Raw genomic sequence first — 19,152 nt, 5'->3', positions numbered from 1 at the left:
TTCAGGCATACCACTCTAAATAATGGTGTGTTTACATTGACTCGTGATGAATGGAAGAGGGTCCATTTGGAGAGGAATGGTAGGTACAGTATTTGGTTAGTAGAGAACCTACTGAGTCTTTTGCACCTCACCTTAGCTGAGACAGTAAACGTTTTCCTCTAGTGATACAGTCCAATATGTATTCCATATACAGAGAACTGCATTGCTGGCTATGTTCTGTTGCATGGGTAAATAGTCACAAACTCTGAATTACCAAATAATTTGTATTTATTAGCAAAAGATAATGAGACAACTGCTGGGTACAACACATAATGTTATGGTTTCACAGAACTAAACTCAACAAAAAAAGAAACGTCCTCTCACTGTCAACTGCGTTTATATTCAGCAAACTTAACATGTGTAAATATTTGTATGAACATAACAAGATTCAACAACTGAGACATAAACTGAACAAGTTCCACAGACATGGGACTAAAAGAAATGGAATAATGTGTCCCTGAACAAAGGGGGGGTGAAAATTAAAAGTAACAGTCAGTATCTGGTGTGGCCACCAGCTGCTTTAAGTATTGCAGTGCATCTCCTCCTCATGGACTGCACCAGATTTGCCAGTTCTTGCTGTGAGATGTTACCCCACTCTTCCACCATGGCACCTGCAAGTTCCCGGACATTTCTGGTGGGAATGGCCCTAGCCCTCACTCTCTGATCCAACAGGTCCCAGACATGCTCAATGGGATTGAGATCCGGGCTCTTCGCTGGCCATGGCAGAACACTGACATTCCTGTCTTGCAGGAAATCACGTACAGAATGAGCAGTATGGTTGGTGGCATTGTCATGCTGGAGGGTCATGTCAGGATGAGCCTGCAGGAAGCGTACCACATGAGGGAGGAGGATCTTCCCTGTAACGCACAGCGTTGAGATTGCCTGCAATGACAACAAGCTCAGTCCGATAATGCTGTGACACACCGTCCCAGACGGACCCTATGTTGGACCCTTCACCTCCAAATTGATCCCTCTCCAGAGTACAGGCCTCAGTGTAACGCTCATTCCTTCGACGATAAACGTGAATCCGACCATCCCCCCCTGGTGAGACAAAACCGCGACTCCTCAGTGAAGAGCACTTTTTGACAGTCCTGTCTGGTCCAGCGACGGTGGGTTTGTGCCCATAGGCGACGTTGTTGCCGGTGATGTCTGGTGAGGACCTGCCTTACAACAGGCCTACAAGCCCTCAGTCCAGCCTCTCTCAGCCTTTTGCGGACAGTCTGAGCACTGATGGAGGGATTGTGCGTTCCTGGTGTAACTCGGGCAGTTGTTGTTGCCATCCTGTACCTGTCCCGCAGGTGTGATGTTCGGATGTACCGATCCTGTGCAGGTGTTGTTACACTAGGTCTGCCACTGCGAGGACGATCAGCTGCCCGTCCTGTCTCCCTGTAGCGCTGTCTTAGGCATCTCACAGTACGGATATTGCAATTTATTGCCCTAGCCACATCTGCAGTCTTCATGCCTCCTTGCAGCACGTTCAAGCAGATGAGCAGGGACCCTGGGCATATTTATTTTGGTGTTTTTCAGAGTCTGTAGAAAGGCCTCTTTAGTGTCCTAAATTTTCATAACTGTGACCATAATTGCCTACCGTCTGTAAGCTGTTAGTGTCTTAACGAATATTCCACAGGTGCATGTTCATTAATTGTATATGGTTCATTGAACAAGCATGGGAAACAGTGTTTAAACCTTTTACAATGAAGATCTGTGAAGGTATTTGGATTTTTACGAATTATCTTTTAAAGATAGGGTCCTGAAAAAGGGAAACTTATTTTTTTGCTGAGTTTAGGATAAGACACGAGGCTTTAAGCCACTAGAGGGTGCTACTAGGACAAGACACATGAGGCTATAAGCCACAAGGACATATAATCATCCAGGAATACAACTCAATCAAACTGGACATAAATTGAAACCGTGATAGGATCTGTAAGAACCAAGAAAAACTTGTAAGCATAGAACCAGTCCTATACAATTACATATTAAAAACATATTATGTATCTTATATAGAGTAGTAATTCTCTTTAGTTCGGATTTTCCCTGATGTAGTTATAATAATAATTTTTACATTATGCACTATGGCTATGCAAAGCTGCAAGAAAATCATACAGATAGCGTTTACCTCAGACTTTTGTTTGGAAGGAAAAGCTTGAAAACCGGAAGTCTTAATGCTGCCACCGGGACGCGAATGTTGCTGTCATGACGCTAATAACAACAGACCTTTGCGAAGCTGAAGAACGTGTGAGGGGTAAGTGTAGTTTTAATTTTGAGTTTGCGTGAAGTGAGCACATGTCGTTTGCCAAAGTTGGAAACTACAGCTCCTAGTATACTATGGTCTCTGGATCACGTGATTGATCAGCTGAGAAATACATGGGTAGATGTAAACAAACATACTAAACTCATGATTTTAGTCTGCTGCAATGAATATATGTCAGTGGGTTGGCTTTATTCAATACGCCCAACTTTGTAAGGTTTGTATAATACACACAAGGCTTAGAATGAAGAGATATGAAGCGAGGAGGATGATCCTTCCGATCTAGTACATCTACTTCAACTGTCGTCAAAACCGTTGCGAAGGAGGGTAGCTATGGTAACCAACATTCTGAATCCACGACAGAGGTCTGTCCTCACCAACCAATTATCAAGGTAAGTCTTACTTTAGGAGTTTAAAAAGTTTGTCTGAACCTTGTAGCGTTTCATATCTCTGGGTCTGTTGGTTTTTGCCCTAGCACTAAACAGCTGATTCAAATAACCAACTCATCATCAAGCTTTGATTATTTGAATCAGCTGTATGCTAGAACAATAACCAAAACGTGCACCCTAGGTGGAGGGCCCAGAACCGAGTTTAGGAAAAACACTCATAAGGCATGCTGATATTCAGAGAGGAAGACGCAAAGAGATAGCTAGGCCCAACTCGGCTGAAAGTCTGTCGCCCACCAGGCAAGGAGATTTTGTATAATGAGTGTCGAATTTTGTAAATAAAAAAATGTATGGCTTATTTGCTACATTGGCATAACATCTCTCAATTGAATGTCGGTTGACGTCAACAACCCTCATATACTATAAAAAATAAATAAAAAAAAGTATTAAAATGAGATGTATCAACCAATCCAAAAAAAGGGATCGGCGTGCTGCTTTTTGGACAACGACAACCATTGTTAGGGCGGAGAGACCAGTATCTTGTCAGTATCCATAATCTTTTATATTTTGCGAAAACCGAGTTTGGGAAACACTGAACTATTTGATATTTGTTTTTTTTGTCATCACCTGACCTTCTAGGTAGACTGGTAGGCCTTGGCAACAATGTCGGCTCCTCAACAGCAGGAACAAAGCAGAGCCCTGTGTGCAAACCCTGGGAATCCTGTTTTCTCATGTATGATGACCCCAGTGGTTAAAAACAGTTCGGCTGTGCCATGGGCAAAGCCTCAAAGCCCCTTCTACAAGACCACCTCAAGTGACTATGGCGTTAGTCCTCCAACATTTGAATCATCACCCTGTTCCTACCACCCACTTTCACAAAGATTCACAGAAGACCTTGGGAACTGTGGGATGTTACGTGACAACTCCTTCAATACAAGTCTTGATCGAAGCAGGGTATATGACTGCCCTAATTTGCAAAACACTATCTGATTGACATGGTATAACATTGTCTTGGTGTTGATTAAACTACCTGGTGGACCTTCACTCCATTGACAATGATTGGTATCCTGAAAATGCATAATAGCTGTACATTTAAGTTCTACAATATGCATGTTGTATCATTCTACTTACAAAGTAAAGCATATTTTTACTTGCACTTATGTTATTTGTGACATACAGAAACACACTAATAGCTGGAGCAAGTTACAATGTTTAACTTTATTGTATCACTAAACACATTAGGCTACACTGACCAGGTGGGCTATCAGCATTCATTGTAGTGTTCCTCATTGCAAAAATATATGAATGTATTAAAAAATATATATATATTCATTCAGAACAGGGTGCACTCCCTTGGATGATTTGTCTGATTTTGTGTGTGTCAGCTTGTAGAGTTTCATTTTGAGGATCAATCGTCAAAGCAGCCTGGTAATCTTGAAGACCTATGAAAATATTTCCAAGAGAGAAAAAAGGTTTAGCTGACTGCACAGGCCATGGTAGACATACGCTGCTAAACCAGCTATCCCTACTTCCTAGCCTAGGATATCCACAGCTGCATTACTTTAAATAAGCATGCTCCATTCAAAAAAAAAATTGAACTAGGAATAGATATAGTCCTTGGTTCACTCCAGACCTGTCTGCCCTTGACCAGCACAAAAACATCCTGTGGCGTTCTGCATTAGCATCGAATAGCCCCCGTGATATGCAACTTTTCAGGGAAGTTAGGAACCAATATACACAGGCAGTTAGAAAAGCTAAGGCTAGCTTTTTCACAGAAATGTGCATCCTGTAGTACTAACTCAAAAAAGTTCTGGGACACTGAAGTCAATGGAGAATAAGAGCACCTCATCACAGCTGGCCACTGCACTGAGGCTAGGAAACACTGTCACTACGATAAATCCACAATAATTGAGAGTTTAAATAAGCGTTTTTCCACGGCTGGTCATGCTTTCCACCTGGCGACCCCTTCCCCGGTCAACAGCCTTGCGTACCCCACAGCAACTCACCCAAACCTCCCCCACTTCTCCTTCACCCAAATCCAGATAGCTGATGTTCTGAAAGAGCTACAAAATCTGGACCCCTACAGATCAGCCGGGCTAGACAATCTGGACCCTCTCTAAAATTATCTGCCAAAATTATTGCAACCCCTATTACTAGCCTGTTCAACCTCTTTCGTATCGTCTGAGATTCCCATAGATTGGAAAGCTGCCGCGGTCATCCCCCTCTTCAAAGGGGGAAACACTCTAGACCCAAACTGCTACAGACCTATAACTATTCTACCCTTCCTTTAAGGTCTTTGAAAGCCAAGTTAACAGATTACCAACCATTTCGAATCTCACCGTACCTTCTCCGCTATGCAATCTGGTTTCAGAGCTGGTCATGGGTGCACCTCAGCCACACTCAAGGTCCTAAACGATATAACTGCCATCGATAAGAGACATTACTGTGCAGCCGTCCTGGCTAAGGCTTTCGACTCTGTCAATCACAACATTCTTATTGGCAGACTCAACAGCCTTGGTTTCTTAAATGATTGCCTCGCTTGGTTCACCAACTACTTCTCCGATAGAGTTCAGTATGTCAAATCGGAGGGCCTGTTGTCCGGACCTCTGGCAGTCTCTATGGGGGTGCCACAGGGTTCAATTCTCGGGCCGACTCTCTTCTCTGTATATATCAATGATGTCGCTCTCGCTGCTGGTGATTCTTTGATCCACCTCTACGCAGACGACACCATTCTGTATACCTCTGGCCCTTCGTTGGACACTGTGTTAACTAACCTCCAGTTGAGCTTCAATGCCATACAACTCTCCTTTCGTGGCCTCCAACTGCTCTTAAATACAAGTAAAACTAAATGCATGCTCTTCAACCGATCGCTGCCCGCCCCTCCAGCACGATTCTGACTTAGAATATGTGGACAACTACAAATACCTGGGTGTCTGGTTAGACTGTAAACTCTCCTTCCAGACTCTAAGCATCTCCAATCCATAATTAAATCTAGAATCGGCTTCCTATTTCGCAACAAAGCATCCTTCACTCATGCTGCCAAACATACCCTCGTAAAAAACTGACCATCCTACCGATCCTCGACTTCGGCGATGTCATTTACAAAATAGCCTCCAACACTCTACTCAACAAATTGGATGCAGTCTATCACAGTGCCATCTGTTTTGTCACCAAAGCCCCATATATTACCCACCACTGCGACCTGTATGCTCTCGTTGGCTGGCCCTCGCTTCATACTTGTCGCCAAACCTACTGGCTCCACGTCATCTACAAGTCTCTGCTAGGTAAAGCCCCGCCTTCTCAGCTCACTGGTCACCATAGCAGCACCCACCCGTAGCACGCGCTCCAGCAGGTATATCTCACTGGTCACCCCCAAAGCCAATTCTTCCTTTGGATGCCTCTCCTTCCAGTTCTCTGCTGCCAATGACTGGAACGAACTGCAAGAATCTCTGAAGCTGGAGACTCTTACCTCACTCACTAGCTTTAAGCACCAGCTGTCAGAGCAACTCACAGATCACTGCACCTGTACATAGATCATCTGTAAATAGCCCATCCAATCTACCTCATCCCCATACTGTATTTATTTATCTTGCTCCTTTGCACCCCAGTATCTCTACTTGCACATTCATCTTCTGCACATCTACCATTCCAGTGTTTAATTGCTATATTGTAATGACTTTGCCACCATGGCCTATTTATTGCCTTACCTCTCTTATCCTACCTCATTTGCACATGCTGTATATATATTTTTCTACTGTATTATTGACTGTATGTTTGTTTATTCCATGTGTAAGTCTGTGTTGTTGTATGTGTCGAACTGCTTTGCTTTATCTTGGCCAGGTCGCAGTTGCAAATGAGAACTTGTTCTCAACTAGCCTAACTGGTTAAATATAGGTGAAATAAAGAAATATATACAAATTTCAGTCACAAGGCCAGTTGGCTTTTCATTCTGGGCAGAACAAACAAAATATTCTACTTTTTAGCCAGCAGAGGTCAGTGTTACAGAAGGTAAAGTACAAAACACCCATCTCTGGGGCTACAGTACATAATCTTTACATTGTTTTTTTATTTATTTAACTAGGCAAGAACAAATTCTTATTTACAATTACAGCCTACACCGGCCAAACCCGGACGACGCTGGGCCAATTGTGCGCCGCCCTATGGGACTCCCAATCACGGCCGGTTGTGATACAGCCTGGATTCGAACCAGGGTGTCTGTAGTGACACCTCTAGCACTGAGATGCAGTGTATTGTGCAAAGTATTCTCTTTTTTGCATTTCACTTGTCCAAGTATGAATAACAATGAGGTCTAAAACTAAAATAGAAAGTGCCAAGGGGAGCCAAGTAGCTTGAGAAATGCCCTTGTTGATGTTGCACAGACCTTCAGTATAGAGCTCCAGTTCACAAAAAGCTGTGCCTCGTCTTACATGGGCTCTTGTTCTGGCACCTGCATTGCCAGCCACGGGTGGCGTCAACAGATCAAGTGCCTGCAATGAAAGATTGTGTGTATGAAGAAACATTGTAATGTCATGTTCTATACAACAATCTCCTTTACCAATGCTGTTGAGTAAAAGGAAACATTTACACAAGGAAGATGAATACTGACCCAAGAGGAATCCTCAATGGCTTTATGAAGATTCCTTAGTTTCAAGTGACAAGCAGCACGGTTTGAATATATGGCAGGAATCTTTCTGTTAAGCTTTATGGCAAGGCTGTAAGCATTGATCGCAGCCAAGTAGTTACCTGTTGCAAACAATTTGCTGAAAAACATGGAGGGAAGACATTTAATATTAACACTATGCTTCATTGTTCTTATGATCACTGATTTTGACAAGATTAGCCTACTTACTCTCCTTTCTCCTTTAACCAGTCAGGGTTCCTCTCTTCTTCTGTCAGGTCCTTCAGCTCTGCCAGGTTTACATTTATTGCCCTTCTGGCCTCAGCCTGCTTCTGAAGCCACTGTTCCAAAAGAACACATTCATATGATTGGGTTGGCTTGATAAAATGTAAAAAAATTCAACACAATATGATGCTACCTCCCCATATGGAACCGAGAATGGACAAATGCATCCCGTGCCCATAGCTTAAAGTAAAGACAAAACAATCAATACCCATACTTAAAGGGAAATTCCACCACTTTTCATTATCTCCGGCAGAATACCAGCATTTACATATGTGAATATGCCGGATTTCTAAGTTTCTAGGTTAAAATGTTCTACCCGACGTCATAATCAAAAGTGAAAACATTTTAAAAACAGTGATTTTCAAACACTGCGATTCCCAGTGACGTGGGGAGAAAGAATATACCTTCCCTCTGGCAAGAAACTCGTTGCAGGTTTTGAAAATCAGTTTCTGACTTTTAATCCTACCCTGTGTTGTCACAGAGAAGCATTTTTAGGACAGTTCTTATTATCTTTTTAACCACAGATCATAGAAACGTGCTGTTTTAACATACAGTATGTATACACTGGTATGGTGCTGCAGATAATGGATATGAGGTTGAAAAGTGGCGGAATTGCCCTTTAATAAGCCACAGTTTCAAAGATTCACTGATGAAAAAAACGTGGTTAATACTTGAAAGTGGAAAGAGAAAAAATGAGTTTACACCTCTTCCTCCTCTAGTACTCTTGATTCTCGTAGGGCAGTGGGAAACACTCGTGGTGTGAACTTGATTTGAATGTTGCCTGTGGATCTTGGAGCTGGCAAATCCACCTGTTTTTTCTTGCTGATTGATTGAACACTGTTTTTCTGATCTATGTAAGAAACAAGCAGATGATATTCATTATGGAATACTCAACCAATCAACAAACGTATGATTGCAGAATGTACAATTCGATTGTACCAGAGTTTTATTTACCATGCTTGACCTTGCTTTGGTCTGATGTTCTGGGTACATGTATCTTTTCCGATTTGCTTTGTTTGTCAACCTTGATTCTCTGACTTTGTAGCTTTAGTTGGGCCTCCTCCTCTGCTATTTGCCTCTGCTTCAGTTTCCATGCCTCCAACTGTGCTGTTGCTTTCTCACATTCATCATCCTTCATTTTCTGGATCCTGGCTCGCCCCTCTTCTTCAAGCTGAAAATATAAAATAACTGAAAATTAATATGTATTCTTAGCACAAATTTCAGAGAATATATTTTACAAGTGTTTTATTTTATATTTCACCTTCATCATGGTCTCCAGTGCATATTTTCTTTCTTCTTGTGTTTTCGTGGCTTTGGCTTTCGACTCAGCAGCAAGCTTTTCCTGGGCTTTCAAGAGTGCTCTTTCCCTGATCTCTCTCAATTTGTCTTTGTCATCTAAAACAGACACACACACACACACACTAACAAGAGCCTTATATCTTCTTTGTGTAATAATACCAATCAGGGTCAAATGTAAGTTGTAAAATACTGTGACTAATTTGCATAATGTATTGCAGCTACTTTATACCATGGCATTGTTGAAGTTATTTCTGATTGGCTTAAGGGCATTCTAGAGCGTGCATTATTTTCCCTATAAGGCACGGTATATCAGCAGGTTAGAATTCAATGGCTTTAGTTCATTCTTACATGTTCTATGTTTGAGCTGCTTTTGAAAGTAAAAGTCGAATTGAAAACAGTATTGGCATTGCTGAATTCGATTTCAATGATAGCAAGCTAGGACTGATGGTTTGGCTAGCTAAACTAGCGAGTCTGTTTGTTTGGTTACCAAGGCAACTACTGTAGCTAGCCTATCTAGCAAACTTGCTAGCTACTTCAGTGGATGTTGAACACATTTACAGCAAAAGTATAGCCATGGTATAAAAGGGATAATCAACCCGGGGCTCTCTATGCGTTCTCTGGAAAATAATGCAACTCCATGGAAGGTTTATTCCACTCCGCTAAAGCGTCTCCATGTCATTCATTATTTTGAAATGCATAGCCCCTCGTTGATTATCGCTTACATAGCTAACTAGACTAATATCTATATTGCTGTTAGCTAATGACTTACTGTTATTAATCACAAGGTGCTCCCACAGTCTCTCCTTCTTTTTCTGCAATGTGAAAACTGCAACTCCATTTCCAATTTTTGCTGTGCTTTTGTCATCATCTATCGGCTCAGACAGGAAGGCTTCAAATAAAAACGGGGGGAAATGTACCTAAATGAAGGAGGCAAACCAAATAAAAATGGGGGGAAATGTACCTAAAATGAAGGAGGCAAACCAAAGCAAACTGATTATCAAAGCAATTGCCCATTTACTACTGTTGTTAACATTTAGGTAGGTACTAGCTAACGTTAGCTAGCTAGCTTTAGGGTGTTTCCCAAAAACGTTTACCTTCAGATATTCGTCAGTGGAAAATATATCTACTTTCCCAACCTTTACTCCTTTTAATGGTACATTTATGTAAACAATCGTTTCTGTCTGTGTCCATGTGTAATCTTTGACAATCAAAGGCATTTCAAACCAATTTACAGTTAACTTTGATTTGCTAAATTGCTGTGAGTGTGTGGTGGTAGCTACAACATTGGCGGTTGCCAAGGAAGAAGTAAAGTTGTTTCCGCGAACGATTGGTGTACTTCCTGTCTCAAAGTTTATCGCCAGTTAAAGGGCCACTGCCAGGCCAACCTGCTTTCAGATCCTAGAGCCCAGCTGGATTTGAAGGGTTGAAGCAAAGAATATCTGACAGTTCGAAATGCTCTGATGTCGTGTTCCTAGTGCTCTAAGGGGCTATTTTTGAAGGTCTGTTTTGAAGGTGTAAATCTGATAGCCCAACATTTTCACACATGAAAGCGAAGACACAATTTCAAAGTTGTATTTATTAAAAAAAGTTTTGCAATAAAATCTTTGTTAATTTAGAAAAAGAGTTTGTGGCATTTGTAATATTAGTACATACATTCATTATAAAGAACAGAATACAAAACTAATTAACAAATGAAGCTTTAGGTCATTGAAGAAATGAAACCATATTGTTCATGCTACAGAGGCTCATATCTAATCTATTACCAGACCTCGCAATTGAGCCCTGTTTGCCATTTTTTTTATACCTCTGCACAATTTTCATAAAACCACTATCAAATTGTTGTAACTATGAGTGAAATTAACATTTGAGATCATGTACCGGTACATTCAATATCCTAAAGGTAATATAATCAGGTGCTCATCTGAAAATTATATATTTTTGGTGGCCAATCGATTTGGGAAAATGCAAATACTTAATGTGCATGTACAATGAGCATACAGGTTATTCATACATTACGTTTACTAATAAACAACATTTGAAATTGTCAAGAAAATAAGGCATCTGGTGTCAATCATCTAGTATAAAAAAATTAGCTTGAAAATCAAGCTAACTGCACTTTGCAAACAACAAGATATGTAAGTGGAGTTGTTATTCTGTAAGGAATGTACTTCTGAAATGAAATAACATTTTGGTACATTACCATTTTTGTGTTAAATTTAACCATTATCAATTAGTTAGGAATGGGGTAATAATATATTATTTCTATAAACATGATCAATATTTTTATCACACAAAATTCAGCCTCATCACAAATGGCTAATAAATTAACAGTCAACAACATACAAATGCAGTTTTTTCACTTGATGTATTAAGCAACATATCTGGAAGTGATGATGTATCAAAACACTTGTAAGGCTGTTGATCCTGATGTTAGCACTGAATCAACAGTAAATATTAACTGCTTGTTCATAGCAGATCAAAAAGGAAGCAAACATTGATACAATTACATTGCACAAAATTGAGCACAGTACTGTATACATTCACAATGCCACATTGAGTAGTTTAAAAAGTTGTTGAGTTGTTTTGATCAGTAGTTTTGATTTGTTTTATAGAAGATTTTGATTTGTTTTTAAATAACTGACAATATGAAAACAAATCTCTAAACAATATCAACTACCAATATTTATGTCTGATGAGCCGAAGCCTAACTTGAGCAATGTCCTCCCATAGAAAGTAGGCGGGATATATTTATTATAAACTCAGCAAAAAAAGAAACGTCCTCTCACTGTCAACTGTGTTTATTTTCATCAAACTTAACATGTGTAAATATTTGTATGAACATAACAAGATTCAACAACTGAGACATAAACTGAACAAGTTCCACAGAGATGTGAATAACAGAAATTGAATAATCTGTCCCTGAACAAAGGGGGGATTAAAATCAAAAGTAACAGTCAGTATCTGGTGTGGCCACCAGCTGCTTTAAGTACTGCAGTGCATCTCCTCCTCATGGACTGCACCATATTTGCCAGTTCTTGCTGTGAGATGTTACCCCACTCTTCCACCAAGGCACCTGCAAGTTCCTGGACATTTCTGGGGGGAATGGCCTAGCCCTCACCCTCCGATCCAACAGGTCCCAGACGTGCTCAATGGGATTGAGATCCGGGCTCTTCGCTGGCCATGGCAGAACACTAACATTCCTGTCTTGCAGGAAATCATGCACAGAACAGGCAGTATGGCTGGTGGCATTGTCCTGCTGGAGGGTCACATGAGGGAGGAGGATGTCTTCCCTGTAACGCACAGCATTGAGAATGCCTGCAATGACTACAAGCTCAGTCCGATGATGCTGTGACACACCGCCCCAGACCATGACGGACCCTCCACCTCCAAATCGATCCCGCTCCAGAGTACAGGCCTCGTGTAACACTCATTCCTTCGACGATAAACGCAAATCCGACCATCACCCCTGGTGAGACAAAACCGTCCTGGTGAGACAAAACAGTCCTGTCTGGTCCAGCGACGGTGGGTTTGTGCCCATAGGCGACATTGTTGCTGGTGATGTCTGGTGAGGACCTGCCTTACAACAGGCCTACAAGCCCTCAGTCCAGCCTCTCTCAGGCTATTGCGGACATTGCAATTTATTGCCCTGGCCAAATCTGTAGTCCTCATGCCTCCTTGCAGCATGCCTAAGGCACGTTCACAAAAATCAGCAGGGACCCTGGGCATCTTTCTTTTGGTGTTTTTCAGAGTCAGTAGAAAGTCCTCTTTAGTGTCCTAAGTTTTCATAACTGTGACCTTAATTGCCTACCATCTGTAATCTGTTATTGTCTTAATGACCGTTCCACAGGTGCATGTTCATTAATTGTTTATGGTTCATTGAACAAGCATGGGAAACAGTGTTTAATCCCTTTACAATGAAGATCTGTGAAGTTATTTGGATTTTTACGAATTATCTTTGAAAGACAGGGTCCTGAAAAAGGGACATTTATTTTTTTGCTGAGTTTACATTTTGAAAATAGTTGTATCACCAAAGTATTGCAATATCGAACTTAATGAAAAGTCTAGACAAATCTACATGAGAAAAGCAAACAATTTAAAAATAAATTTACTTTACTTTAAGCTACTTCTAAAACTGCCTTCCTTAGTAGCAAAAATGGAAGCCGTGCTTGAAACTATAATTTGACAAAGAAGTTTATTTTGAACCAAGGTTATTTTCCCTTAATGCAGTAAGCATGTTTCTTAGTACTAAATATCATATTATTTTACCTTTCCAAAATGAAAACAAATTATAAAGAAATGTTGATTTAAATGCATCATGTTTGCGCAAAAAAGAATACAATTAGAGCAAAGCAAAGTGCACACATACTAAAAACATTTTTAGAGCATTACATTACATATCAACAGTTTAAAAAACACACAAGGATCGTTCCACGAAATGAGTGCCTTTTGCATCCCTTTGGTATTTTACATAGAAATTGTGCACCAATATTGAATTTTAAAAGCCTGTTATATTCAAAGATATGCCCTTTAATATAGACCACATAGAGAATTCAACAAATCAGATTTTTTTATATGAATAAAGACTTGCTAAAGTGCCAAAATTCTACATTTTGAGATGTTCCTCCGTGCACTCTGACTTCCAGGAAGATTTTAACCCACTAAACCCTAAGATTTATCCAAGTTTAAACCATCATTGTAAAGCCCTAGTTATTTTTTTGCTTTGACAGTCATTTTATGAAGATTATTTAATGTGATTGGTGAATAATTTTAAGGTAAAAAAAAAAAACCTGGCCCTCATTTTAAGGTCAACCCTATTACGTGAATTGAACTTTTGATTTAATATTGTGAAACGATAAGCTTGCATTCAATTGCCCCTCCCTGTTGCACACATAACTTCCATTTCCCCTGTCACGAGGGGATTTATGGCTGATTTAAGATTACATCTTCAACCCTGTTACTTTCAAACATTATTTTTTTCTCACCAAGTTATACACCTCAAAAGGCATCGAATTGGTGGAACGACCCACATGTATCGAATAATTTATAAAAAATGTATCAGATCCAATTCTGGTTGTATAGCATACAGTACAGGTGTATGGCTTTGGAACACCACTCCATCTGTGACTATCTGTCACGTCCTGACCACCAGATGGAGCTGGTGTAGTAGTTTGGGGGTCAGGACGTGGCAGTCTTGTGTGTGTCTTGTGACTCCTGATCAGGAACAGCTGGGAATCATTGTTCCTGATTGGGAGTCATATATGTAGGAGTTGTTTGTGTGCACTGCGTTGGTTTGAGCCTGCCACACTGTTACCATTGTAAGTACTGTTTATTGTTTTGGTTTATTGTTTTTCGGTGGATACTTTGCTTGTTTTTTGTAAATTAAAGAAACATGAGTGTCCACACTTCCGCTGCGCCTTGGTCGTCCTTTCATATCCACGATGGAAGCCGTGACACTATCAACGTTTTGGGAAACAATCATACTGCTCAAAATCTGTCAAACTATAACAGCAGTTGAAAAAAATATCTGATTAAAACGTTGAATACGTTTGCATCCGTCAATCAGTTAACCTTTCCGGATAGCTTACTCATACTGATGTTGTATTAACTTATATAAACCATAGGCCAGCAAAGTTGAGCGGAACAGTAAGGACCTTGTTAAGAGAATGACATTATTGTGGTCAACATGGCCAATGGTACCTGCCCAAAAATAGGGAATACATATGACATTAAACAGAACTTCAGTCTAGCTCTTGCATCGGTCTAAGCACGGGACAGACACTGCTATTCAAATTATACCAAATGTAAAAAACAATGGTAAAAATATAACCCTTCGTAAACCCTACGTAAAAACGTAAGGAAAAATCACCTACACAGGAAGTATACCAAAGAAAATAGTATAACCAGTATAAGATTAATAATGTTACTGATGGCCCATATTCATGACCATATCACTCGCTGTTAACTGTTGGCTGCTGCCCTGCTGGCTGCCCTGTTAGCTCCTTTGTTCTATGGAGCTGTGCCCCTTTCTCCTCCATGCAGATGTCACAGCCCCACACTGCCAACACCTCTGCTGTCAACAGGTTATAAGCGGTCTCAGTCATTCCAGTACAAACCCTATGGAACCATTTTTGACATGAGGCCTCACACAGGATAGCTTCCTGGTCATCATTCACTTCATTCAGGCATATTCCACATGGAAACACAGGCTCTGTGGAGGAGTGGCTAGGCCTGTTGGGATGCATCAGTGTCTTATTGCTGGCCACACCACCACCTCCATTGCTTCTACTCCGCTCCAGGGGGGCTGCCTCCATGTGCCTGCCTGACTGTGGGGACTTCTTCAGGGAATCATTATTGGTGTGGATGATGCCATTGATTTTCTCTGTGGTGTTAGGCTGACTTGCACCCTGACAGACCAGGGCGCCTCTATTCTTTGATTTCAGGTCGACAGAGTTTTTCTGATCCATGATCTCCTCTGAGCCATGGCTTCGTTTCCGTGGAGATGTATTCTGGGATGTACTTTTGCTTGACACCACCTCACTCATGTCCTGTTTAGGTGTGGGTGTATTGGACTGGGTAAAGCTGTTGTTTTGCTGCTGCCGAGTATAACCGGAACTAGAGTCCATGCCGGGTCGGGGAGGTGGATTCCCAATTGGGTTGACCGCTGATCTAAAGCTCGGGCCCATGTCAGGTGAAGTGCTTTTGGTCACATTATGCAGATGCACCTGATTTAAGTTGTCACGGGGACCTGGTCTAAAAGACTGATTGGGTGGAAGTGGCATGATACTGTTGTTGTTGGTTAATGGTGGATGGTTACCATAATTGGAATTTTCATGGTAACCATAGTTAAAGCCGGGGGGTCGATTGAACCCCATGCCCATTTGTGTCTGGGCAAAAGGGTGGAGCTGGTTTCGTATCTGGTAGGGACCCCTGTAAGAAGAGGGCATCCTATTGGGCATGAGGTGGTCCATCCTGGGCGGGCCATAGCCACTGCAGCCAGGGTAGTGCGGGTGGCCAAAATATGGATTCCCAGAGGACAGAGGCTTGAAAGATGGTGCGTTGTAGTTGTCATCAAAAGGATTGGCAGCCACTAGGTGGTCGGCACTTCGGTTTGGTGGTGGAGCATACTCAGATAGGGGAGCGAAGGAGGGAGCCTGGGGACAAACATGAAAAGGCAACGATAAAGGTAGTTGATACAGAACTATGCAAGCAGCATCAAACACTTTACTATCAACAGCCATTCAGAGAACTTCTCAAAAGTTTGATGAATAATTGAGCAGCATATTAGTTTTGTCTTGATATAGCATTGTTTGACTGAATGAGTTTGGTTAATATTGGAAACCACAACATTTTTGACCTATAGAAAGAAAGGGAATCTCAGAAAGTCAGACTATTGTGCTGGTATTTTACCTGTGCGTTCGACTTGCACTTTTTCTTGTCTGGGCTATCCAGCAGAACACCCGGCCCTCCTAGATCATCAAGCCCACCATCTCTACCTGAGAAAGAAAACCACATAAAATGTTATACAGCCACATAAAATGCAGGTTTCCCATTAAACTACAAGGCACACTTTTCACTCTGAAAGACATTGTATAGAAAACTTACTTGAGGCATGCCAATATGTTGAACAACACAGAACTTGATTAATTTTCTCATGAATGGCTTATTGCCTACACCTTCGTGAAGTCCATGTGCAAGCAGTGTCAGGATTAAATTATAAGAAAGGCTGGCTGCACACTGTTTTCTTGGAGTTTAACCAAAATTCAATGGTCCAATCTTCTCCATTGAGAAGAATCTAAAATGTTTGGCAGCTTGCTGCCCCTATCACGTTGTCCAAGTTGCCCCTATGATATGCGGCAAGCTGCAAACTCATGTAACCTAAGTATGGTATAGTCAGTATACTTGGTAACCAGAATCAAATTACCAGTACTCAGCAGTAGCCTCGCCTCCTCTCCAGGGTATATTACCACAATAGATCAATACAGAAGAACTCTGTACCTAAGCCCTTTAAAGTAGTGCACTAAATAGGCAATAGGATGCCATTTGGGGCCTAACCCTGGTCTATAGATCTCCTGACAGCCTTCCAGTCTTCATACACGGTCGATAACCAACATCCTCCTAAAAGCTCCTCAAGGATGCAAAGGTACATTAAAGGCTCAATCACAAAGACGTGTTGGATTGTTATGCCACTACGATGGCTGGTATCTATTATCTACTGGTTCTGGGGGGTCGTACTGGCCTGGTATCTATTATCTACTGGGTCTGGCGCCATACTGGCCTGGTATCTATTATATGATCTACTGGGTCTGGGGTCATACTGGCCTGGTATCTGTTATCTACTGGGTCGGGGGGGGGGGGGGGGGGGGTCATGCTGGCCTGGTATCTATTATCAACTGGGTCTGGGGCCATACTGGCCTGGTATGTATTATATTATCTACTGGGTCTGGGGTCATACTGGCCTGGTATCTATTATATTATTTACTGGGTCTGGGGCCATACTGGCCTGGTATCTATTATATTATCTACTGGGTCTGGGGTCATACTGGCCTGGTATCTATGATATTATCTACTGGGTCTGGGGTCATACTGGCCTGGTATCTACTATCTACTGGGTCTGGGGCCATACTGGCCTGGTATCTATTATATTATCTACTGGGTCTGGGGCCATACTGGCCTGGTATCTATTATATTATCTACTGGGTCTGGGGCCATACTGGCCTGGTATCTATTATATTATCTACTGGGTCTGGGGCCATACTGGCCTGGTATCTGTTATCTACTGGGTTGGGTGGCAATACATGCCTGGTATCTATTATCTACTGGGTCAGGGGGTCATACTGGCCTGGTATCTATCTACTGGGTCTGGGGCCCATACTGGCCTGGTATCTATTATCTACTTGGTCTGGGGGTCATACTGGCCTGGTATCTACTATCTACTGGGTCTGGGGGTCATACTGGCCTGGTATCTGTTATCTATTGGGTTGGGGGGTCATACTGGCCTGGTATCTATTATCTACTGGGTCTAGGGGTCATATTGGCCTGTTATCTACTATCTACTGGGTCTGGGGGCCATACTGGCCTGGTATCTATTATCTACTGTTTCTGGGGGTCATACTGGCCTGGTATCTATTATCTACAGGGTCTGGGGGTCATACTGGACTCTTATCTATTAGCCTATACACTGTAAATATGTCAAACATGTAACAGTTTTTCAATGCTATTAAAACCACCCAAATATTCTCCTTTGGTGGGCTAGTTTGTGTAATTGTTATAAAAAATTAATAAATTGCAAAACAGTAGGCTAGCTCTTGTATGATAGCCTACAGTAGACTACTGGCGCATGTGATGAATGATCATCAAAGTTTTCCATTTCTGTAGCCTATATCTTGTTGTTATAAATAAATAGGGCCTACAGTTTATGCAACATAATTTGTCCCACAGAGGTAAAACAGACAGTCGGTTAACTAAATGCACTTCATATATCGTTCACGGCAATAAAAAAACGTCAGCTGGCTACATAAAAAAAAACTTCGTGGCAGTTCCAAATTTGCGAACACATTCCGACAGTGAAGGTTTTGTTGAACTTTCCACGTCAGCAAGGTACATTTTATTTGGATAGTTTACGATATTTTTTTCAACTGAAAATGCCAGCGCTGTCTATTTATTTTGAGTTTCATTCAATACTTCAAAGGCCTTGAGGTAGGCCGATAAGCTCCTTCAACGTCGTAATTATGGTCGAGACTTGTGTGCAGCGTATCGTGCCCCCACAGACAGCAACATACCACGCGCAGGAAGGGAAAAATATCGAAAACGCGCATTACCTCGGGTTCTTTTGAGCGAGAAGGTATCTTTATCCTGTTCTTTTGACATTACAGAGCTTCTTACATGACTTAAACGTGCATAACTGTGATGAAAAGGTAACAGCACCCGACCGCTCTCTCCCCCCAGGAGCAATCACAACTATCTGTGTGACGAGGAATGCTGCAATCGCTTGCAAAGTTTGGGAGGAGCAGACAAATTTAACTTCATGATATCCTGTGTCACGCAGGGAAATTATTGTTAACATTGTATCATTGTCACTTATTTCTCCACGTGGCACATGACTGGAACTAGTAAAGCACGGTTAATATTAGATTTTGACAAACGGAACCTTTGTGTGTCAGCACAGAGACCCCTCCACATTGGCATGTTGAATGTGTCTGCACTGCCGCTCCGTCAGAAGTGTCGATGTACTGTGATGAACCGCTGATGTAATGATGCCACTGGGGCGGAAGCTAATA

The 19,152-nt window shown here is 41.6% G+C and overlaps 2 protein-coding genes and 1 long non-coding RNA gene across 4 annotated transcripts; 1 reads left to right on the top strand and 2 right to left on the bottom strand.

The window, feature by feature from the left end:
- Positions 1 to 2,215: 2,215 nt before the first annotated feature.
- Positions 2,216 to 4,005, top strand: LOC106562221 (uncharacterized). Of its 2 annotated transcripts, XR_001318996.3 has the most exons (3): positions 2,216 to 2,281; positions 2,525 to 2,679; positions 3,313 to 4,005. It is a non-coding gene; the product is annotated as an uncharacterized LOC106562221 (long non-coding RNA). The 2 variants fall into 2 exon arrangements; XR_001318994.2 differs by lacking the exon at positions 2,216 to 2,281 and having other exon boundaries at positions 2,288 to 2,679.
- Positions 3,873 to 10,185, bottom strand: dnaaf4 (dynein axonemal assembly factor 4). Its single transcript, XM_014126949.3, has 9 exons — positions 9,970 to 10,185; positions 9,645 to 9,792; positions 8,838 to 8,971; positions 8,531 to 8,747; positions 8,281 to 8,426; positions 7,523 to 7,632; positions 7,280 to 7,433; positions 7,055 to 7,160; positions 3,873 to 4,115 (listed from the first exon to the last, which is right to left on the bottom strand). The coding sequence occupies exons 1-9, from the start codon at positions 10,090 to 10,092 to the stop codon at positions 4,003 to 4,005; spliced, it is 1,251 nt and encodes a 416-aa protein (XP_013982424.1). The 5' UTR covers positions 10,093 to 10,185; the 3' UTR covers positions 3,873 to 4,002.
- A 2,658-nt stretch (positions 10,186 to 12,843) lies between these two features.
- On the bottom strand, positions 12,844 to 18,871 carry LOC106562219 (pygopus homolog 1). The gene is made up of 3 exons (XM_014126948.3): positions 18,694 to 18,871; positions 16,283 to 16,368; positions 12,844 to 16,026 (listed from the first exon to the last, which is right to left on the bottom strand). The coding sequence occupies exons 1-3, from the start codon at positions 18,740 to 18,742 to the stop codon at positions 14,824 to 14,826; spliced, it is 1,338 nt and encodes a 445-aa protein (XP_013982423.2). The 5' UTR covers positions 18,743 to 18,871; the 3' UTR covers positions 12,844 to 14,823.
- Positions 18,872 to 19,152: the final 281 nt, after the last annotated feature.

Source organism: Salmo salar, chromosome 11 (assembly GCF_965601325.2).
Source record: "Salmo salar chromosome 11, fSalSal1, whole genome shotgun sequence".
NCBI classification, from domain to species: Eukaryota; Metazoa; Chordata; class Actinopteri; order Salmoniformes; family Salmonidae; genus Salmo; species Salmo salar.
The sequence above is the reverse complement of the archived record's forward strand: the minus strand, read 5'-3'. Positions and strand labels throughout refer to the sequence as shown.